General features: G+C 47.8%; 1 protein-coding gene across 4 annotated transcripts in view; it reads right to left on the reverse strand.

The window, feature by feature from the left end:
- Window positions 1–23,632, reverse strand: part of ATP7B (ATPase copper transporting beta) — a 77,543-nt gene that overhangs the window by 12,094 nt on the left and 41,817 nt on the right. For all 4 annotated transcript variants that reach the window (XM_075919099.2, XM_006124896.5, XM_006124894.5 and 1 more), the window contains exons 6-15: window positions 14,172–14,248; window positions 13,324–13,498; window positions 11,927–12,160; window positions 11,488–11,579; window positions 11,226–11,353; window positions 10,737–10,891; window positions 10,403–10,537; window positions 7,211–7,405; window positions 5,989–6,171; window positions 2,522–2,720 (exon numbers count right to left, since the gene is read on the reverse strand). In XM_075919099.2, the coding sequence (XP_075775214.2) occupies window positions 2,522–2,720; window positions 5,989–6,171; window positions 7,211–7,405; window positions 10,403–10,537; window positions 10,737–10,891; window positions 11,226–11,353; window positions 11,488–11,579; window positions 11,927–12,160; window positions 13,324–13,498; window positions 14,172–14,248 (1,573 nt within the window). The remainder of the gene's footprint in view (window positions 1–2,521; window positions 2,721–5,988; window positions 6,172–7,210; window positions 7,406–10,402; window positions 10,538–10,736; window positions 10,892–11,225; window positions 11,354–11,487; window positions 11,580–11,926; window positions 12,161–13,323; window positions 13,499–14,171; window positions 14,249–23,632) is intronic.

Here is a 23,632-nt window from a genome sequence, read left to right on the forward strand (position 1 = left end):
GTGGGCCATATCTTCCCTGAACTAACCTTATTCGCTCTGGTAATGCAACACTTCCATCTTTCCATGTGTGTATATATCCACCAAATTGAAGCTTCCACCTCATGCACCTGACGAAGTGAGTTCCAGCCCATGAAAGCCTAGGCCCAAATGTGTTAGTCTTTAAGGTACCACAGAACTCCTCGTTGTTTTTGCCTTTTAACGGTAAACTCAAGAAGATCAAATTAGCTTAACAAAGAGGCTAATAAGTGACACGATCATAATCTTTCAATACCTACCTCAGGGGTGGGGAACTTACAGCCTGCAGCTGGGTCGCAGCTTGCCTGGATTGGGCCCGCAAGGCTCAGGGCTCTCTCCCCCTCCAGCATAGGGGAGCCAGTGCTGGCACTCCAACCCCATAGCCCTCCTGTGTGATTGGAGTGCCAGAGCTGGCTCTCCACTGAGGGAGTGAGTCGGGGAGCTGACTACTGAGCATCATGGTCCAGATCAGGCCAGGCTCTGCCTGGAGCGGGGATGGAAGTGGCACCACGTGCTGCTTCTACCCTTCTTCCCTGGCTAGGGAAACAGCAGCACAGGGAAGGGCTTGCCTGGATGTTTTTCCCTGCTGCTCCCATTGGCCAGAATCGCAGCCAAGAGAAGCAGTGGGGGTGGTGCCTGTGAGCCCAAGGGCAGGGATCCCAGAGCCATGTATGTCCCCGGGGCAGCTGTGTGGGTAAGCGCACACCACAGCCCTCACATACCCCTTCCCCCCCCAGACCTGGCTCTCCCACCCCACTTGTGCAATCTACCTTCTGCCCAGAACCCACATCCCCACTCTGCTCCTGCACTCTACCACCTGCATACATACCCGAACTCTTAGCCTGCTCCTGCACCCTCTCTGCTGCCCTGACCCTTCGTCCTCAGCCTGCTTCCCAGCAGCCCCCTCTCACACACTGAACTAGAGATGTAAACGACTTGTCAACTACCCGATAAGCATAGACTTTTCGGGTAGTCAAGCCAACTAATTGCTTCCCTCCCTCACACACACCTTTGCTGCCTCTGTATCAGAGGCAGCAAGGGAGAGGCGAAGGAGCTGGTGTTGGAGGGAGCTGGCTTAAAAACAGATTCCCCCCAGCACCATCTCCACGGGGTGGGGTGGGGTGGGGTGGGGTGGGGTAGCAGGGGAGGCAGAGGTGTGGTGGGAAATGATGCAAGCAGGGACTGAAGCAGTCTTTGCCTGTGCTGGTCCAACTGCTGTGCCTCTGCCTTTGAAATGTAGCAAAAGAACCACAGGGCTCTTGCTACATTTCAAAGGCAGAGGCAGCGCAGCAGGAACCTGGGGCAAGCCACCGATAACTCTTACTACCTTTAAAAGGCAGAGGCACAGCCGGGACAGCGAGCACCCTGCCCCGCCCCTTATCTACCAATCAAGTAGTCGATGGAAATTCCATTGACTACTCGTTTAGCTCATTAATTGGAATTTAACATCCCTATACTGAACTCCTCATTTTGTCCCTGCCCTAGAACCTAGGAGAGTGTCTTTTTTTCCTTCTCAGTCGGGGGCCATGTCAATTAGAAGTTTTGGGGTTTTTTGCTTTTCACTTTTGTTTGTGGCTCTCCCATTGATTTTTCTGTGGGTCAGTGGCCCCCAACCCAAATAAATTCCCTACCTTTGATCTACACAGAGAATAAATGTTTGATATTGGGCTTGCCTGTCCAGCAGACAAATATATAAATGGGATCCAATGGCTAGAAGTTGAACTAAAATTCAGACGAGATAGAAGACACAGATTTTTAAGAGTGAGGACAGTTAATTACTGAACAATTTACCAAGGTTACTGTGAACTCTCCAACACTGGCAATTCATAAGTCAAAACTGTGTGTTTGGATAAAAGATATGCTCCAGCTCAAACAGGAATTAAGTCAGGGAAGCTTTATGACCTATGTGACATGGGAAATCAGATTAGATCGGGGTGCGAAAACTTTTTGAGCTCAGTGCTATATCTAAGTAATCAAATTGTATGGTGGGCCATCAGTGTTTGTGGCCCAACCTCCTCCCAGTGACAAATGAGCCACTAGGGCAAAGGCGCCCCAGGGCCCCAGCCCATTGGGGTGCCCCCCAAAAATGGGCTCCTCTGAGCCACCACCAGCTCCAACCCCTCTACTGCATGCTACAGCTAGAGTGCCAGGTGGAACAGGGCAGACCCTCAGCCATGCCCCATGGATGGAGCTTAAGGGTTAGATGAAAAGGTCTGGCAACTTTTGGATGTGGCCTGTAGTTTGCCTGTAGTTACTACTGAGCCTATTTGTCACATGTGTTATCAAAGCACCTATCACTGTAGTATCTAAATACTTTCTAGCCACATTAGAAAAAATAAGTATTACTTTTCTCCCAATGATACATTTTAGCTACTTTGTATTTTCTAACACATTCCCACCTTTCCTACTGCAGGAAGCATATTCTACTTGTGTACAACTATTTTACAGTGGCTGGTATCATTGATTTAGCCCTGTAGCTGGCTATCCACTTTGGGGGCAGTCCTACCATTGGATTCAGAGAGCGTGATTGATGAATTGTGTCCCAGCGAAGCAGGGTTGACATTACTTGGGAAAGCATTCTGCTCATTGAGGCTCTGCTCGCTCTGGCCCAGTACAGCTTCAACACTGCGGACTTTACAGCTGATCCCACAACCTGGCACTGTCTGAAAATCAGTGCAGTATCCCAGGCTCTCTGTGCCCAGTTCCTACAAAGAAACAAACAAAGAAACAACTTGTAACACACTCTGAATCATCCAAGTGATGCACAAATATAAGCTAAATCACACAGGAAATACAGGAAAGTTGGTCTCCTCCTCTTCCTTTTTGAGAGAAGTAACAGAAAGCAAGGTTAAGCTATTTGCTGGAAGCCACATGCAGCCTTAGTGTGAGAATGGGAACTGGAAGTCCGAAGTTACTGGTTCCTAATGCTATGACTAGCCCTTTAGAAATAGGGATTGCCATACCAGATCCAATCAGAGCTCCATCTATTCCAGCGACCCATCACTGACCATGGATAATACCGATTCAGCAGGAGAAAAAGCCTCATAACGGAAAACCCATCCATAAATAAATATGAGGAAGCTATATGGTTGCCTCATCCCCAAGAATGATTGTTTATATTCCTTATAGCTTTTTGATCCAATCTTTAATCTACCACTACACCATGCTGGAAGGATCAACTTTCAACTATGGCAGCAGGTAACTGGCTGCAGGGGACTCTGAGCTTTTTATGACTATACTTATTTAATTTAATTATTTAAAAGCTGTTTGGTTTGACCATGAGACTAAGAAACAGCTTGCTTTTGGTGCTCTTTTCAAGACTTTGTAAGAAAATGAAATCTTATCATAAACAGCCTTTTTTGTTGAATCAGAAGAGAAGAGAGAGTGTCTTCCCAGGTTAAAGAACGGGGTTGTATAATGGGATGTGTACCACACAGAGGCCCTGAATAGGTTACTGTAGGCCTGAGAGGACAATTACGTTACCTGGCTGCACCTGGAGGGACAGGCAGGCTGACCTGATCATGAAGCCCAGCTGGGCAGGAGCAGGCTGGTTAATATACAGAGATGATATCTGTAGCTGTCAGGAGTGGCAGGGAGAGAGTCTGAAATCACTCTCTGGGAACAGAGATGATAATGAGGAAGCTGGGGTAGAAGGAGAACAAGCTCTGGGAGCCTACCCCTGAAAGGAAGCTGCAGAGGAGAACCAAAGGAAAGCTGTGAGAGAAGGAGCCCAAGGACATAGCAGCAAGTGGGAGTGTGCCAGACCTTGGCTGCTGGTTATATGAACCCTGGTGTTGCTACCTGATGTAGTGGGGGGCCCTAGATATCTCCATGAGCCACTGACAAGGTGGCATGAGTCTGAAGAAGTGAACAAGGACGTTAGAAAGCTCTGAGGCGAGGGTGTGGGAACCACTGGGGCCAGAGACCAGACACAAGCTCTGGGAATTATTTGTTGGACTTCTGTTTGTTGAACTTTTTTACTCCAAAAGGAAAGGAAACAAAGATTGTGCCTGGCCGCAGGGCTGAGTTACAAAATGGAGACTGGTGGAGCAACCAGCAGAAGGGTGAGAGCTGCTAAGCCACACCTGGTCACGAGGAGACGCTCAGGCAGTGAGCGGGCCATGTCACAGGTTACCAAGACCATTTTTTATACCTCTACATTTATAAAGAGAAAAAAAATAGTCAAATTATAAAACTAACGGATCCAAGTAATTTCCAAGATATTCACTGAATTCAACAGAGCTACCCATGGGCTATTGAGTAGTAGGCAAAAGGTAATTTGGACAGGTCAGTGAATGTACTGCAAATGTATGCAAAGAGGTAAGGGCCGTACATGCAAGCTATGATGACAACCGAGTGAACTAATGTTATGTAAGTGACTCACGCACAAGAAAGAGTAGTTTCAAAGGCAGCAACTAGGAGAAGATAACCAGTTTAAAAATATAAAGGCAGGCATCCAGATCATTACCAGCTAGGAAGGACATGACTCTAAATGGGCGTTTTAGTTTTCTAAGCTTTTCCCCCCTAAAGGTTTATACTTGATGTGTTAGATATGAAAAGATAAATCTGGAAGGAAAATGAGTGTGTCAGCTGTCGTTGGCCAGTAGAGCAGTGGCTTTTATATAGGCATAAGGGGAAGCTGTGCCTTCCTTTTTTGTTTTGATGGTGTTTTCCTTCTTCCTGAAGTATATGGGGAACATAGGCCATAGATGGTATTTGCCAATGTACATAGAGATGGGTAATCTTGGAGACTAATCATCAATTCATTTCTCAGCTGGGCTCACTGTTCATGTGATACTTGGGTTTGTTAAAATCTTTCTGGCTAAATGTAGTGATCAGACAAATGACTAACAGTAATAGCTACTGCCAGGCAATGGGCAGGAAGGGACTATACACCATTCCTATTGGTGAATTGCCAGCGCACCTCCTTGTGGCCAGGTACGGCTTAGCAGTTCTCTCTCCACATAGTCCGGTCTCATTGCCCTTCCATGTTCTAGGCACCCGTTTTAAGTATTCATTTGGAAATGTATACTATGTGGCCATTACCCAGGCATCATAATTATTAGACATTCCAACCACAATCCAGGACCCATGATGTCAGATACGGTAACAAACACCATGAGACAGCCTGTGCCCTAAAGGGCTTTGATCTTAATAAGACAGACCAATGGTGAGAGGTGAAGCTACTAACCTACAGTCACACATTAGGTCAGTGGCAGAAACTGAATTAGAACTCAGGTCTCTAAGCTCTCAACTCAGTGCTCTTCCCACTAAACCATGCAGCTTCATAGAACACCATAAATCTCATAAATCACAGTGTAAAACCCCCCCTGCCAATAGCTAAATTACTCATTATTATAAGTCATCAAAAGCTTGGCTAGAATAAATGCTTCACTGTAATCTAAACCTTATAGACTCAGACAAATCAGCAAGGGAAAGTAGATTCCAGATGGTTTTTTATTAAGACCAATCATCAGCCATAGAAAGTTTAAAACCTGGACGCGACAGCGAGAATGACCTAGCAGATCCTAACTGCCATGGTTAGGATTAATTACAAGTCTGTGGGTTAATTATTATCTTACACAACTGGAACTGTGACTCTGCCCATGATGCAGCAGTATAAACATCTTTCATTTAGGTCAAGCAGGGAGCTATGTTCACTGTTGACGCTAAAAACCTATTAACACCCAGGAATGGAAAGCGGGAATCCCAAGTCTAAATCATTCTTTACACAGAAGCAAGAAGATAAGGCTTAACATTTTCCGACCATCCTCAGGCTGGAAACCTTGCTCGCAATGGTGTTCATAAACCTGGCTTTTCTAAGAGCTGCTGCCCATGATCGGATATGAGGTCCTAATGGATTGTAAAGATGACAAGTCCCACTGTGAAGTCAGATCTATCCAGCTGTGTCTGGCTTATTCAGTGCAATACTGCAGCTCAGACATATCCTTGGGCTGTATTTGATATACATACCTCCTTACAGTATTTAGTGACAGCCGTTCCTAAGGGATGCTCACTGCTGGCTTCTGCAGTGCCGACAATTGCAAGTATCTTCTTTAGCGACAGCTTAACTGTATCCCCTAGCAAGAGCATCCTCATGACTTTAGGGACGCCATAGGTGATGGTCCCAGTTTTATCAAACATCACAGTCTTTATCTGCAAGAAATAACACATTTCAACTACTGCTGCCATAGTTAATCTCAAGCACAGCAAGTATGAGAATAGTTGGAAAGAGTTCTTCATATTAGACCTAGCATCTGTGCAATATAATGTCTCTGTTCAAGTGCATGTGTGGTTGAGAAGTATAAACAATTACTGGCTCCTTCATGAATATTTTGCTTTCTATACACACACAACATGCAAAATAAGCACCTTATTGGCACTCAGCCTTCTCTGCCAGAATATAAAGAAAATAATCTACACAACGTAAGGTACCTATATCATGAATTGTCCAGTGCTCCAATTCTACTTAATTTTCTTAACTGAGTAATTATCATTCCGATATCAGCATTTACCATAAACTACCTCATCATGGTAGCTTAAACAATGCTGTTATTGCCTATTTCAAGTATCAGTAAAGCTGGGATATTTCAGATATTACTGTAGAATAATTAGTTATGAGTGTTGCAATTTCAATGGCAAACACTGAGCACAAATTTTATGAAATGTTTATTTGAACTCATCTGACAATCTCTCAAGTATTAAATCACGGCATGCATTTTCTGATCTCAACCTGAGTAGAACAGCTTCTAGATGCTGTTCTGAAAACCAATCATCAGCAGCATTTGTATAGTACTTTAAAGCAGTTCAAACATGAACTCACTAAATGGCAAAAGATTCCTGAAACACAGGGAGGGAAATACTTGTAGTAACCCATTTGACAGCTGGAGTGAAAGTTAGGGAACAAAGATGAAAGCAACTTGGTGCACAGTCATACAGGAAGTCAGTAGTCCTAGCAGTGATGAAAAGTCAGGATCTGCTGGCTTGTACTCCTCTGCTGTGACCGTTATGCAACACTGCCTCTTTCTGACTCCAAAAAGAACTTACCTTCAAAAATATTAAGAGCAATGACCAATTTTTTTAAAAAAAATATACTTTTCAATAGATTAAATTAGAATTTTCTGGGAATTTTTTTTTCTAGCTGGCCACCAATGTAAATGGTATTAATGCAATATTTCCATGATAAGATATTAACCTTGTGGGCCATTTCCAGAGGTTTTCCACCTTTGATGAGAATACCATTCTGGGCAGCAACTCCTGTGCCCACCATCACAGCTGTTGGAGTAGCCAAGCCCAAGGAACAGGGGCATGCAATGCACAGCACAGTGATTGAGGTTTGAAATGCAAATCTCAGTATTACTTCCGCTTTTGAGAGGTGTTTGTTCTGATGCTGCAAGGAAAAAAACAAAACAAAAAAGAGAAAGGTACATTTGCTGTGCACCAAGTGCCTAGTCAGGTGCAATAATCTCAAACACGCATCTATCCGGAAATCTCAGATATGGAAAATAGAACAACCGATTATAGTTACCAGGCACACCCACAGAGCGAGCAGGGTGGCATGATGTATTTTGATTTTAGTAATGCAGTCTAGATGAAAGCTCTATAACAGGGGTGGGGAACCTCAGGCCCGGGGGCTGGATGTGGCCCTCAACTTGCCTAGATCTGGCCCCCAAAGCTCAAGCCCCCCCCCCCCAACACTGGGGAGCCTGCACTGCCTCCTCATGGGACTGGAGCACACAAAATCTAGTAGGCTGGGCCCCCCCAGGCTCTGGTGTGTGAGGAGAACATGGGGAGTAGCTTTCTCTCTCTCATTTGGGGCCACACAGAGGGTTTTTTCCCTGCTTCTCACTTGTGTGAAGCCCCCGACTGATTTTTCTGTGGGTCAGCAGCCCCCCAACACAAAAAAGGTTCCCCATCCCTGCACTATAAGATGAGTGCTCAGAGGGCTGAAAAAGTGCATTCAAAGAGTTAGCAATGGTTTGCTGTCAAATTGGAAGGGTGTCTCTAGTGGGCCTCCCAGCAGTCAGTCCTGGGTCCAGAACTATTCAATATTTTCATTATTGGCTTAGATAATAGAGTATATGCTTATAAAACCTTCCAATGACAATAAAATGGGAGGGATTACAAGCACTGTAGAGGTCAGGTTTAAAGTTCAAAATGACCTTCACAAATTAGAGAATTGGTATGAATTCAACAAGATGGAATTCAGTGAAGGCAAGTGCAAAGTACCACACTTAGGAAGGAAAAATAAAAATCACAGCTACAAAATGGGGAATAACTGTCTAGGTGGCAGTATTGATCTGAGGCTTAGAGTGGACCACAAAATAAATGTGTCATCAATATGATATAATTGCAAAAATGGCGACTATGAACTGGAGTATAGTAACAGGAGTGTTGTGTGTAACACACAGGAGGTAAGTGTCCTGCATTACTCAGCAGTGCTGAGGCTCCAGCTGGAGTACTGTGCCCAGTTCAGGGCATCACGCTTTAGGAAAGATGTGGACAAATTGGAAAAAGTCAAGAGGAGAGCAACAAGAATGACAGTAGGCTTAGAAAACCTGCCCTGTGAGGAAAAGTTTAAAAAACTGGACATGTTTAGTTTTGAGAAAAAAAGACTGAGGGGGAACCGAGTAATAGTCTTCCAATATGTGAAGGGCTATTATAAAAAGGACAGTGATCTGTTGTTCTCCATTTCCACTGAAAGTAGAACAAGAAGTAATGGGCTTAATCTGCAGCAAGGGAGATTTAGGTTAGACCCGGGCTACTCAACGTGGCCTGTTTATTTGTGGCCCACAGTGCAGTTTCGGTTTATGCAGGGCTCAACACACGGCCCGTGGGTGGGATCCTTTGAACAGGGCCTTCACTGGGAACACGCTCCAAAGGGTGAGGCATCTCCCAGGCAGGGTGAGCACTGAAAGATGCAAGTGGACGGGCTGGCCATAACAGAGGAATACAGGGTGTCAGCATTCCTAGCCTCCAGGGAGGAGGTGCCAGGAGCACCGGGGCTTTGTGTGAAAGAAGTTATTTGCATATATATTTGCGTGTAAATGCAACCACACTTAAGTTGCGGTCCTCGGCATGTGCTGTGAGTATCATTGTGGCCCTGGGGCTTCCAAAGTTGAGTAGTCTTGGGTTAGACATTAAGAAAAGTTTTCTAACTGTAAAGGTAGTGACCCTCTGGAATAGGCTTTCAAGAGAGGTCATGGAGTCCCCATTTCTGGAAGCTTTTAAAATCAAATTGGACAAACAGCTGTCAGGAGTGGTCTAGGTTTTCTTGGTCCTGCCTCAGCACAGGGGGCTCAACTTCATTACTTCCTGCCCTATGATTCTATGCTGGGACACAGCCAGGGCAGGCCGCTTGGTGGCTGAGCACAGCCTCAGAGCAAGCCGCCTGCCCCGCCCCTGCCAGCTCCAGCCCTGGGGAAGCTGATGACCCACCTCCCTACCTTCAATTGATGCCAGCTCCAGCCTGTCCCACATCCATCTCATGCCCAGACCCTGTATCCCCAACCCCCTCAAACTCTCCAGCCAGCTCCTGCACCCTCCCCCTTGGCAAGACTGCCCCACCCTCAGCCCACCTCTGCACCCAGTGGGGCTACCAGCCACTGCAGGCTCCAGGGCAAGGTGGAGGGGAAGACGAGGGGGGGAGAGAGAAGAGCTCCTCCATCAGTTTGGGAGAAGCAGAAGACCTGTTCCATAATCAAGTATAGCCAATGGATCCACACAGTGGGAGAGCCATTGGCATTACACCTCTCTCCTGCTATACCTGCAAACGTCTTTCATCCCCACAAGGGCCCCCACAATTCTGCTTATACCCAGCTCCAGTGGAGATTTACCTCTTGAAGTAATAAGCATTGCAATGCTATGCAGACTGGCTCCCAGGTGATAATACCACCTGCTGTGTTTTCCACATTTCCTCTCCCCCGCCGCCTCATAGAATGGGTATGCCATCACCAGGATGCACAACCTCTCACACTCTATCAGCCTGGCAGTACAGTTTACACTTCTTACAAATAACCAATATGCATTCTTCTTTCTGAAGACCAGATCCATGATCAGCAGCAGCACAGGCAGTTTTCTACCTGTCAGCAGTTCCTCGGCTCTCTGAGATATCCAGCCACTGGACCAGATTCATCCCTGGTATATCTCCATTGATTTCATTTTTGTAAGAATCCCATGCAGAGACGAAGATGGACTGATCAGTCTGTTGAGGCTGGCCAAAAATTAACTACCTGAATGTATTTTGTCTATTCTACACAGAAATCTAACACATTTGAGAACTGAGAGTGCATGGCATCTGGCAGGATCAGACCTCTGGGAAGTCCAAAAGCTACCTGACTTCCACTGGGCTGTTAAGAGTAAATATGGGACTGATGGCATTACTTACAGGAAAGTATTTCTCAACGACATCAAAGCTTACAAAACCAATTGTGATCCACACTAGTAATGTCATAGTTGAAATGATGATGATAAATGGAACAAAATATCCACTAAATTTATCTGCCAATTGCTGGATGGGTGCCTAGAAAAACAAAACACAAAGATATTTGTTTTATGACAAAAAAAAAGAGATAGCATAGAATAGACATAGTAACATCTACCAGCCCTTATTTCATAACACAGTTGTTTTATTTTTAAAGTCTGTTTCTTGCTGATCCTAATGCAAATATCACAAGAGCAAAAGCTTTGGTATATATAAAGTGCAATAATTTTAGGCTTACCTTTGACATCTGAGCTGCTTCTACCAATTTCACAATTTGTGCCAGGGTGGTGTCAGACCCAACATGAGTTGCATTAACAAGAACTGAGCCATGTGCATTTATAGAACCTGCAATCACTGTGCTCCCAGGTTTTTTAGTGACTGGCATGGCTTCCCCTAGGACAAAACAGCAACAAGGTCAGGACAAATACCTGAGTAGCCAGAGAGCAAAGGTGCATAATAATAGATAGCCTGCTACATGCTGGATAGTAATTCAGTTTTAACCATCATTTGAAAGACTGTTTCCAATCAGCCTGGCATAAAGGCTAGTCCCATAAAGTAGTCTGAATCTGTATCAGAACGTTCCCAAAGCCAAGAGGAGTGGTTATTCAAATAAGGAAGTTTGGTTCAAGCCTCTTCACTACTCAGAATGAATATGGAGAACAAGTATGAATGGTTTAAGAAGGGGATCCAGCAGCCAGTTAGCTTTGCTAAGCATAAAGAAAATTACCAGTAATGAGTGATTCATCTGCCATAGAGCTGCCTTCAATGACTTTTCCATCAACTGGGAACTTCCCACCAGGAACTACCTTTACAATGTCACCCCGCTGAACCAGTTCAACAGCCAACTGCTCCTCCCTGTAAGAAGCACCCAGTTAAGAGAGACAAATAATGTGATCCATATCGTACATAGGAACAAAAATGCTTTTACCATTATAAGCTTTGATCTAGTCAGCCAGTAGGCTGACGAGCTTTGGGAGAATCATACATACCTGATGACAGAGTGATCAGGTCCAAGAGTCACTATGGTCGCTTCAGTAGCTTGGAGAGAGATTAGTTTAGCAAGTGCTTCTGATGTTTTACTCTATGAAAACAATAGAGATAAACGCTTAAGAAGTTGGCCCAATAAAAAATATTATATCACGCATCATGCGTCTGGTATTTCAAGTATACATGTACAGGCGGCTGGACTTGATGACCTTTCGAGATCCCTTCCAGACCCACATTTCTATGATCCTGTGTGTACAGTTAACAAAGTAATCCACAAGGCTATCAAACTACAGCGTACACCCCATTGCATGCCAGAAATGCTATCAAAAAACATATAACCGTTTCTGTTCATAGAGATCCCATATTATTTTCATCTTTACTGTACATAAGTCTACGTAACATGTAGACTGTTTACCCATACATAACGTGTAGACAGGTTACCTTTGCTATGTGTTCAAGCCATCTCCCAAGAGCAATGAATACAAACAACATGGGTGGTGTGTCAAAGAATGTGACTGGGCTTTCTTCTGCCTTTTCAGCTATAGCTACCACCAAGATCACACAAGAGTACACATAAGCAATAGTTGTGGCCAGCACAATGAGTACATCCATATTGGCTGTTTTGTGCTTTAGTGATTTGAAGGCTTGGACATAGAAGTACCATCCACCGAGGAACTGTCAGTGAAAGTACATACAAATGCATATTAATCACAGCAGTGAAAGCAGAGCATATACAGTACAGATTGTAGCAAAGTTGTAAATAGTGAAACTGATGTTAATGAGCCTGTTTCTTAGCTCAGACTGGCTTGACCATCGTATAACTTCAATGAAATTTCTTGCATGTAAACTGGTAAGGCCAGGGACTGTTTTGTTCTCTTTGTATAGCACTTTATACAGTGTGGTCTCCTGTCTAGACAGGGCCCCTCTACACGCTACTGTAACACAAATTAAAAGCAATGGGGTCACTCCTAATTTCCATCAGTATGTGTGACAGAGAATTAGGCCCATTAAATAGAAACATTCTAAATGGTTATATGTAATCATGTCATAGCAGGACTAGGAGGAAATGCTTTTAAAGCCTCATTGCAACAGAACAGGAATGCAGTATGGAAAAAATATCTGAATCTCACTGTTAAGTCTGTTTTAATCTTCCCTCCCCCCCTTACCTTGCCCCATTACTTCTGTCTCACTCTTCTTTTATCTTACCCCCTTTTCACTTCTCTATCTCCACCCTTGTGCTGCCTTTACCATCTCACTGCTCTGTGTTGTACACAGCCCTCCTTTATTCTCTCTATTTTATCTGTCACAGACTCAACAAGCCTGAGAGGTTAAAAGGTCAGCACTATTATCCCTTTTTTACTATGTAGGGAGAATGAAGCACAAAGATGAAGTGACTTGACCAAGGTGTGCCAGTGAGTCAGTGACCAAATCAAGAGTTGAATTCAGGACCTTAACTCCTCTAACATGATGTTCATCCCAACATGCCACCCCTTTATGTTCTCTCTTCACCTGTCACTTCATGCCTGGTTAGACTGAATTCTTTGGGGAGGGTGCCACCTTATCTATATATACAGGTAACACACGCAACTTGGCTGCTATGTATAGACAGACACACATACTTACACACACAAAATCATACTTGCACAATACATTATAATTATCAATACCAGTTTTAATAGAGTTACTTTGTCCTATGTATCTTGAATTTACAGGTGGATAGATGCAATCGATTAAGGCTTTCCAATCTAATTTTTTTTTTTTTTTTTTTTTTTTTTACTTAAAATCAGATTATGTAAGGGGACATTGAAAGGAAATACCTAAAAATACTGTTTTCATACCTGAACCAAAGTGCACAGGACAAAGAAGAGAAGATTTAAAATAGATAATCCAGGAATCAGATTCTGTTCTAGCACCATCATGCCATGCTGTTGGCCAACAGGTATTAGCATATAAATCATTAAGATTAAGACAGGGATTCCAAACACAAGGCTGCACAAGAAAGATTTCCTCCATCTGAAAAATAGAAGTCATGAATCCATGGCATTAGGAGTACACTTTAGTAGTCCTTGGGCTAAACTCTGCACATGTACAATTCCCTGAGGGTTGCATATACACTGCACCCATAGCTCAAAATAAGGTACACAATTTGAGCTACGCAAATTGGGTAGCTTATTTTGAGTCAATTTCAATATAGCTTATTTTGTAATTTGGTGCTGTCTACACAGCGCCAAATTATGAAATAAAGCGCTATTCTGAAGTGTCCCTTACTCATGGAATGAGGTTCACAGGGGCGTTGGAAGAGCAAGCCTATTATATTTCAAAATAATGGGTCTGCTGTTAAGATGCAGGATAGCTATTTCAGGATACCTCTGGTATCCCAAAATAGCGCTGTAGTGTAGACATAGCCTGACGGATCTGAGGCCATTCAGCCCTGGGCAGAATTGGCTCCAATTCATTGCTTCTTACCAGGGCTTAAACCTTTCACTTACGAAGAAGTTCCTTTGTCTCCTGCTTGTCTCAGATACCTAACTCTCTACAAATAACACTGAAAGGTAATCTACATGGGCATAAGAGCACCTGAACCGCAAACCACTAAGCAAGTACATCTGAAATATGCCTTGCACAAGCATAAACCAAATTTCCTGCCACACTATAGAGGCCTTCTCTTTGTTACAGTCATACTTACTGTTTTATTTCCTTTTTGTGATCCAAATTATGAGCACTGGGATCTCTCTTAGCCAAAGCAGCTTGAAAACCAATTCCCTTTTTATTAAAAAACAAAACAAAAGAGTTTGGTTAATTGAGATTCATTATGTACAGCAGATGAAAACTTCCTCTAAAAGGATATATAATTTAAGATCAGAAATGTCAGAACAGGGGACACTTTGGTGAATGCTTCCTGTTTATTTATTTATAGTGCCTGCCAAAATGAGAGGAGCTCGGATTATGTGGCTGATAATGGAGTAGAAAACATTGACAGTAAGGTTACACATACCCTCAACCATAACAAATCAAACTTCTTAGGTTTGATGTTGGGCGCAGCTGGGAATATGGAAGGACAGATATTCCCTCTCAGACATCACTCAGGAAACATTTAAAACAAATACAATAGAACACCAGAGTTACAAACTGACCAGTCAACCATACACCTCATTTTGGAACTGGAAATACACAAGCAGGCAGCAGTAGACACACACACACAAGAAAGTAAATACAGCACAGTATTATCTTAGATGTAAGCTACAAAAAAATAAAAGGAATGCAGCATTTTTCTTCTGCAGAGTCAAATTTCAAAGCTGTATTAAGTCAATGTTCAGTTGTAACCTTTCGAAAGAACTGTAACATTTTGTTCAGAGTTATGAACAACTTCCGTTCCCAAGGTGTCTGTAACTCTGAAGTTCTACTGTATGCAAAATGAAAACAAACAAACTACATGGAGAGTATACATCTGGTGAGTCTCTGAACCTTGATAGGATTTCCTTAACGGTACAGTGCTATGGATGTATGCCACCACAGAAAGCAACAAGAACCGGCAATGGTCAGCAGCAAGAAAGGAGTCAAAACATTAAAATAATTAAAATGCGACTGCCTTTCCTTGTGCATCTATAAAGGCAGTCCCCAGGTTACGTACAAGATAGGGACTGTCGGTTTGTTCTTAAGTTGAATCTGTATGTAAGTCGGAACTGGCGTCCAGATTCAGACACTGCTGAAACTGACCGCCAGTTCTGACTTACATACAGAATCAACTTAAGAATCCCAGGCGTCCCCAAGTCAGCTGCTGCTGAAACTGATCAGCAGCTGATTCCAGGAAGCCTGGGGCAGAGCAACTCTGCCTGGGGCTTCCTGTAGTCAGCGCTGGTCAGTTTCAGCAGAAGCTGACTTGGGGACCCCTGGGGCAGAGCAGCTGGGGTGCTGCTGGGTTGCTCCAGTAGCGTCGCTCCTCGGTGCTACTGGAGCAACCCAGCAGCACCCCATCTGCTCTGCCCCAGGCGTCCTGATTCAGCCGCTGCTGAAACTGACCAGCAGCGGCTGAATCAGGACCTGGGGCAGAGCAGCTGGGGTGCTGCCGGGTTGGTCCAGTAGTGCCCAGAGCGGCGCTGCGGGACCAATCGGCAGCGCCCCAGCTGCTCTGCCCCAGAGTCCAAAACAAAAGTCTGGTCTGCTGGGGGGGGGGGGGAGCACACTAGCTGCGCCCCCCCCCCAGCAGACCAGGGACACGGGGAGCAGAGCCGCAGCGGCAGCGGGGTGCCGCGCCTCTGAGGCTTTGCTCTCGCAAAGCCTCAGAGGCGCGGGACCCCGCCGCGGCTGCGGCTTCAGTCCGGGTGCCTGTGGTCTGCTGGGGACCGTCCCCAGCAGACCACAGGCACCCAGACTGAAGCGGCAGCAGCGGTGGTTCCCCACGCTTCTGAGGCTTTGCTTTGGCAAAGCCTCAGAAGCGCGGGAACCCGCCCGGTGCCCCTGGTCTGCTGGAGACGGTCTCCAGCAGACCAGGGGCACCGGAGCAGCTTACGAACGGGGCTTTCTCGCCCCGACTTCCGGGGCGAGAAAGCCCCGTTCGTAAGTGCGGATCCGACATAAGTCGGATCCGCGTAAGTCGGGGACTGCCTGTACTGTGCCCAGCACAACTGGGCCTGAACTCTGAGTGGAAATTTGCAGAGCTGCTGGAATAAAAACGCCACCAGTACATTTGTACTTGGTAGCTGGTATTATCTGAAAGGCCAATAGTAAGATTTGATTTACAGAACCACCACCACTTTAATGTACCTTTTCTCTGTTACCCCCACCATTTACATGGCAACTCACTGTCAGGCTATATCAATTGTGCAGCTCAGAAAAACTCTCTGAAGAAATATCCTAGGGCACAAAATTAATGTAACTGATATTGGTACAATCTGTTTCCTTGTCATAGTATTTTCTGCCATACACTTCACAGAAAAATTATGCTCCCTTTCTGCCCCCCTGGATAAAATGAAAAGCATCCCTAACAAAACTGGTGTGATGGCAGTGCACTTTGTAACAGGATTTTATGAACACAGCGGTTACTGTGAGCTGGTATTATTTTATTAGAGGCATATTATAAGGTGTTTTGCTTTAAGAGTCTGCTCTGAACATCTATTGTGTCACTGATTATTCTGAACTATGGGAGTCCATTCCAATTAAAATTGAGGTACAACAGAACCTCAGAGTTATAAATACTTTGGGATTGGAGGCTGTTCATGTGACACACTGTATCTCTAAGCATCATCCTGGAACCCCCATACTCACCACCATTATATAATTTGGATATGTTTTATACAAAGGATGCCTACTGAGGTATAATTTTAAAAGCCGAACATTAATATTCTGTGGGATTGTATGTGCTATCACTGTATGCAGGGGTGAAAGTAGCTTAAATTTCTTACAGATATTGTCTTATTGCAACACCCACTTGGGGACAGCACCTGTAAGAAATTTAAGTGTGGTATGGAGTGCAGGAAGCTCAGGGCTGGGCAAGGAGCAACTGCACTGCCTGGTCACTGGATCCCAGAGGTGGCCAGGGCAGCAGGGACCATGTTGCCAAAGCTTCAGAGCTGGAGCTTGGGTGTGCGGTGGTTGCTCCGCCCATAGACTGTGGGTGCTGGCTCAGGGCCACCAAGGCTGGGGCCCTGGATGGTGCTGGCCAACACATACAGGTAAGGTTTCCATGCGGTTGCTGGGCATGGGTGACCCACCCCTCCACATCTGGCACCCCTCCCCCTCAAAAGCTGAAACCACCACCACTCAGTTGCACCCCCGCACACATAGAAACTTCCAGCACAAGGACTGGGGGCCACAGGGTGGTGGTGGTTTCAGCTCTTGTTGGGAGAGAAGTCAGACATAGAGGGGAACCTTGCCAGTGTATGGTGGCTGGCACTATCCAGACGCTACTCTCCCTCAGCCACCGTCTTACCTGTGCACTGCATTGGCTTACATTCACTTCTGATTGTTGGTGAGATTATGAAGTATTGCAGAATATATTACTGAAATAGGTTGTGAGTTGGGACCTCCCACAACCAACCTATAAGGTACAATAACGTCGTAGCCAGACAGCATTAATGGCTCAATACCCATCATGAAAAGAATCCACTATCCTAGAGATTTCCTGGAGGAAGCACTCATGCCATGGCGGTGGACTAATCCACCTCACAGCAAAGACCTTTCCAGCAAGATGGAAGAAACTATACAAAAGGGGGAGTGACGCCATTACCTGATCTCACTCCCTCCACAACTCAACACCTAGAAACAGATCTGGTGGACAAAGGGGAGGGTGATCCCAAGCTGGGAAAAAGCCGTCCTCGCTAGTGAAAGAACAGGTTGAAGACTTTTGTAGAAGACTTTTGACATACACAAATTCATGGGGCTGTATCTAATGCAGCCAAGGATGCTGAGAGAGTCAGCTGACATGATTGCAGAGCCATTGGCCATTATCTTTGAAAACGCATGGTGATCAGGGGAGGTCTCAGATGACTGGAAAAAGGCAAATGTAGTGCCTATCTTTAAAAAAGGGAAGGAGGAGTATCCGGAGAACTACAGAGCGATCAGACTTGCCTCTAATCCTGGAAAAATCATGGAGCAGGTCATCAAGGAATCCATTTTGAAACACTTGAAGGAGAAGAAGGTGATCAGCAACAGACAACATGGATTCACCAAGGGTAAGTCATGCCTAACCAATCTGACTGCCTTCTATGAACTGGCTCTGTGGATACAGGGAAAGAAGAGGTTACTTACCTCATAACTGTAGTTCTTCAAGATGTGTTGCTCATGTCCATTCTGATTAGGTATACGTGCGCCGTGTGCGCCGATTCCGGAGCTTTTTTCCCTTAGCAGTATCCATAGGGCCAGCAGGGAGCCCCTTGGAGTGGCGCCAGTATACCGGTGCATATATACCCCTGCTGGCCCCTCCACCCCCTCAGTTCCTTCTTGCCGGTTCCTTCCAACACAGGGAGGTGGGTGCAATGCAGAATGGACATGAGCAACACATCACGAAGAACTACAGTTACGAAGTTTCTGTTTCTCCTTCTCCTTCTCCATTCTGACTAGGTGAATCCCTAGCCATGTCCCCCCCCCCCACCCCCAGAGGGGGGTCGGAAGGTGACTAACTACCTAATTATCCTTCTGCAGATCTCAGAACTGCCCTCCCAATGGCAGCATCCTCCCTGGCCAGTTGTGTAATCGCATAATGCTCCGCAAAGGTATGCACCGACCACCATGTCGCTGCCCTGCAGATTTCCAAGATCGGCACGAGCTAGGAATGCCGCCGACGTCGCCTGGGCTCTCATGGAATGGGCCGTTATGCACGGCAGTGACCTACCCGCACCTTCGTAGCATAGCTGAATGTAGGAAGTAATCCACAAGGATATATGCTGCGCCGAGACTGGCAACCCTTTCATTCTTTCTGCCACTGAAATAAACAATTGAGGGGACTTACGAAACCCTCACGAACTGTCTATGTAAAAAGCCAATGCCCTCCTAACATCCAGGCAGTGCAAAGCCTGCTCCCTGAGTGATGCGTGTGGCTTGGGGTAAAAAACCGGTAGGTAAATATCCTGGGAGAGATGGAAATGCAAGACAACCTTGGGTAGAAACCACGAGTGTAGACCAACCTCACCTTGTCTTTAAAGAACACCATGTAGGGTGGTTCTGAAGTCAGTGCCCTAAGCTCTGACACTCTCCTGGCCAAGGTAATGGCCACTAGGAAAGCTACCTTGCAAGACAAGTGCTTCAGAGAGCATGATGCCAGAGGCTCAAATGGCGGCTTCATAAGGGCAGTCAGGACCAGGTTAAGGTCCCAAGGCGAGACCGGTGGTCTCTCATATGGCATCATCCTGTCAATTCCCTTCAGAAACCTTTTAACCATAGGATTAGCAAAGATGGACCTCTGACCCTCCCCGGGGTGAAAAGCCGCTATAGCCGCCAGGTGTACCCTCAGGGAGGCTGAGGCCAGGTCTTGCTCCCGCAGGTGGAGGAGGTACTCCAGAACAGTCGGGACCGCCCCTTCACCCGGAGCAAGCGTTCTGCCCCCTAGCCACAAAGTAAACCTCTTCCATTTAGCCTCGCAAAGAGCTCTAGTGGATGGCTTCCTACTTTCTAACAGCACCTCCTGGACTGCTCTGGAGCAGGCTCACTTCGTAACCAAGAGCCACTGAGGAACCACGTCGCGAGGTGCAGGGATGACAGGCTCGGGTGGAGTGCTACCCCAGCCTCGCAGCTCTGTGTGATTAAGTCTGGCACGAGAGGTAGCCTGAGTGGTCCCTCCATGGTTAGATCTAACAGGGTGGTAAACCAGTGTTGGCAAGGCCACACCGGCGCTATCAGAATGGCCTGGACCCCGAACCTCTGCACTCTGATGAGCATCTCGTGGATCAGGGGGAACGGGGGGAAGGCATAGAGTAAACCTCTGGGCCACCTGATCTGCAGCGCATCGCCCCGAGAACCCAGACCGTGCCCCATGTACAAACAGTACTCCTAGCACTTGGCATTGCTCAGTGTTGTGAACAGGTCCAGACGGGGAAACCCCCACCTCTGGAAGACTTTGTGAAGTATGTTTCACCTTAGCACTCACTCGTGTGCCTAAATCGAATGGCTGAGCCTGTCCGCTAGCCCGTTCCTGGTTCCCGGGAGGTGAGAGGCCTCTAGGCAAATGCCGTGAGCTACACACATTTCCCACAGTTCTAGGGCTTCCCAGCACAGGGGAGAGGAACACGTCCCACCCTGCTTGTTGATATAATACATGGCCGTAGTGTTGTCTGTCAACACCGCCACCACCCTGTTCTGTAAGTGGGGAAGGAACGCCCTGCAGGCCAGCCTGACCACCCACAGCTCCTTGATATTTATATGAAGGGGAACTTCCCCTGGCAACCACATACCTTGCATCCTGAGGCTGTCCAGGTGAGCTCCCCACCCCATGTCTGAAGCGTCCGTGACCAGTTGCACTGACGGGGACGCTCTGGTGAATCGTGCCCTCGTCCTTCTACCAGTCTAGTGAGCATAGGATCTCCTGAGGTATAGTCACCACCGCATCCAATGGCGACCTCAAAGGGTTGTGTGCTACTTTGAGCCACCCCTGCAATGGGCGCATGCGCAGCCTAGCGTGTTGGACCACATAAGTACACGCCGCCATGTGGCCTAGGAGCCTCATACAGGTCCTTGCCGTTGTAGTGGGAAACTCCTGTAGTTCCGCTACCAACGAGCGGATAGCAAGGAATCTGTCCCTCGGTAGAGACGCCTTTCCCGCGGGCGAGTCTAAATGGGCCCCCACGAAGTCTATCACCTGCATGGGGTCTAATGAGGATTTGGCGTCGTTTATGAGTAGGCCGAGGCTCCCGAACAAAGCCCTCGCCCGTGTGACATGATCTAGCACCTGTTCTCGAGACGTGCCCATTAGCAGCCAATAGTCCACTTGGACCCTGTGCCGCCACAGAAACGCGGCTACCACTGTCATACATTTGGTAAACACCCTCGGGGCTGTACACAGCCCAAATGGGAGGACCGTAAACTGGAAATGGAACCATAGGAACTTTCTGTGACTTGGAAAAATTGAAATGTGGAAGTACACATCTTTGAGATCGAGAGCAGCGTACCAGTCCCTCTTTTGGAGCGATGGGATGATGCAAGCCAGTGTCACCATCCTGAACTTTGCTTTTCTTATGAAGGTGTTCAGGTTTCGTAGGTCTAATATGGAATGCATGCCCCCCTTCGCGTTGGATACCAGGAAATAGCAGGAGTAGAAACCCTTTCCCCTCATCTCTGGGGGAACTCTTTCTATAGCCCCTAGTGCCAGCAGGTTGGACACTTCCTGCTGGAGGAGTGTCTCGTGAGAGGGGTCCCTGAAAAGGGACAGGGAGGGAGAGTGGGGGACAGGGTAGGAAAGGAAGGGGATAGCATACCCCTGTTTTACCAGGTCTAGGACCCAGCGGTCCGACGTGATCTTTACCCATTCCTGGTAAAGAAGGGAAAGACGGTACCCAAAGGGTGGGTAGATAGGTGTGACTGGTACTCTGCTCCCCAGCGTACCTTCAAAATGAAGGCTTAGTCTGGTGGCCAGGTGACGGCCCTGCGCCTCTCTCGGAGTCTGACCGAGGACCTCTACGCCTGCTCTAAAGAGGTCGGGGCGGCTATTGTTGCGGCCCCTATCAGTGCTTTGCCCCCACTGAAAGTGTCTGGGATAGCTTCTAGCCTGGAGGGAATGCCTCTGCGGGGCCGGGGTGTGTATCCCTAGCGACTTCAGTGTCGCTCTTGAGTCCTTCAAGCTATGAAGCTTGGAGTCAGTCTGCTCTGAAAACAGGCCCGACCCTTCGAAAGGTAGGTCCTGGATAGTGGTCTGCACCTTGGACGGGATGCCGGACACTTGCAGCCACGCATTACGCTTCATGACCACCCCAGTAGCCATAGTGCAGGCAGCTGAATCGGCCACATCCAGAGCCACCTGGAGGGACGTACACGCTACTGCTTTGCCCTCCTCTGTCATGGCCCCGTACTCTTGTCGGGATTCAGGGGGAAGCTGGCTGCCAAATTTTTGCATTGCTGCCCACGTGTTAAAGGCATAACGCCCCAGCATCACTTGCTGGTTAGCTATACGTAGCTGAAGACCCCCCGTGGCATAGGCCTTCTGACCAAGCAGGTCCAATTTCTTGGGCTCTTTCACCTTTGGGGTGGGGCCCGGAGGCCCTTGACGCTCCTTCTGCCCCGCGGCCTGCACTACTATCAACCCCGGGGCTAGATGGTTGAAAAGATGCTCGTGCCCCGCTTGAGGTACGTAGTACCGCCTCTCCACACCTTTCTGGGTCGGCGCAATGGAGGCCGGTGTCTGCCACAGAGTCTTTGACAGCTTGTCCACCATTTTATTCAGTGGGAGTGCCACTCGCCCAGGGCCCGCTGCCGTGAGAATGTCCACCATAAGATCTTGGTCCTCGTGGACCTCCTCGTGCTGGACCGCTAGGTTAACTGCCAACCTTCGGAGCAGCTCCTGGTGTGCCCTTGCGTCCATTTAAGGGGGCCGAGGTGCAGAGTCTGCCAGAGCTTCGTCTGGTGATGACAATGAGGACTCTCTTGGAGGGACTACCTCATCCCCACCGAGCTGCGCCTCCGGTTCCCCTCCAGCCGAAATGCCCATCTGGGCCGAGCCCGGCTGGGTCGTAGCCTCCTGCCCTTGGTCGATTACTTGAGGCCTAGGCATTGTCGCCATGGACGGGCTCTCCTCAGGTGGAGGGGCTCTTAATGGGGTGGCTGATGGGGCGCTACTCCTTCGGGATGACCCAGCCACCGACACCGTAGGAGGGGGCCCCTGGGCCTGGTGGTAAGCCCAGGGCATTTAGAATGGCCACTGGGGTTGTCCCTGCCACTGCTGCTGGTCCGCTGAGTCCCGGTGACCCGATCTAACAGTTGAACAAGAGCTATGACGGGATCAGGACCTGTACGATGACTGGGCTGATGTCACCGATACAGCCTCGGACTCCGATGAATAGTCCGATGCCAAGCAGGGAGGAGCCAATGACGCTTGCACCCTTTGCTGCGCCGCCATGGCCGATGGCTTGCCCCTGTGTTCCACACGCGGTGCCGGTGGGGACATAAGTGGAGGCACGTGCTGTGGCGGTACCGTGCCCAGCTGCATTTGGTAGGCCGGTAAATAAGCAACCGGTGCCGCCATTTGTTGCTGCACCGCAGTCTGTTGCGGTACCGGTGCTCCCAGGGCGTGAGCTGGGATCGGTGCGGGGAGAGACAGCAGCGTCGGTGCTGTGCAGGGCACCGGCTGCAGTGCCATAACTGGCACATAATATGGTGTGGGCCCCTGCACTGCTCACGGGCCCAGCTGCGGTGCTGGCCCCTGCACTGGTGCCGTATAGGCCGTTGGGTGCCCAAGTACCGGGGTCGTCGGTGCCGCAAGCGCACTCGCTCCCCGTGCCACTGCCGCTGCTGCTGGATAGGGGGCCAGGGTCGAGACCAGTGTCCGTCCTGGATCCGGAGCCGGTGCTCTTGCTGGCACCGGGAATTGCTGCTGGTGCTGGGCCGAGGCCTGCACCTCGCCCAGAGAGACCCACGGCCCAGCTGTCAGAGCCTGCTGGGGGGCGCTTGAGCCCTGCACCAGCGCAGTCCGCCCCTGCGGCACCGGGCCCTCTTCTTCCTCCACGG

This window comes from Pelodiscus sinensis, chromosome 1 (assembly GCF_052426305.1).
Source record: "Pelodiscus sinensis isolate ZL-2025 chromosome 1, ASM5242630v1, whole genome shotgun sequence".
Classification (NCBI taxonomy): domain Eukaryota; kingdom Metazoa; phylum Chordata; order Testudines; family Trionychidae; genus Pelodiscus; species Pelodiscus sinensis.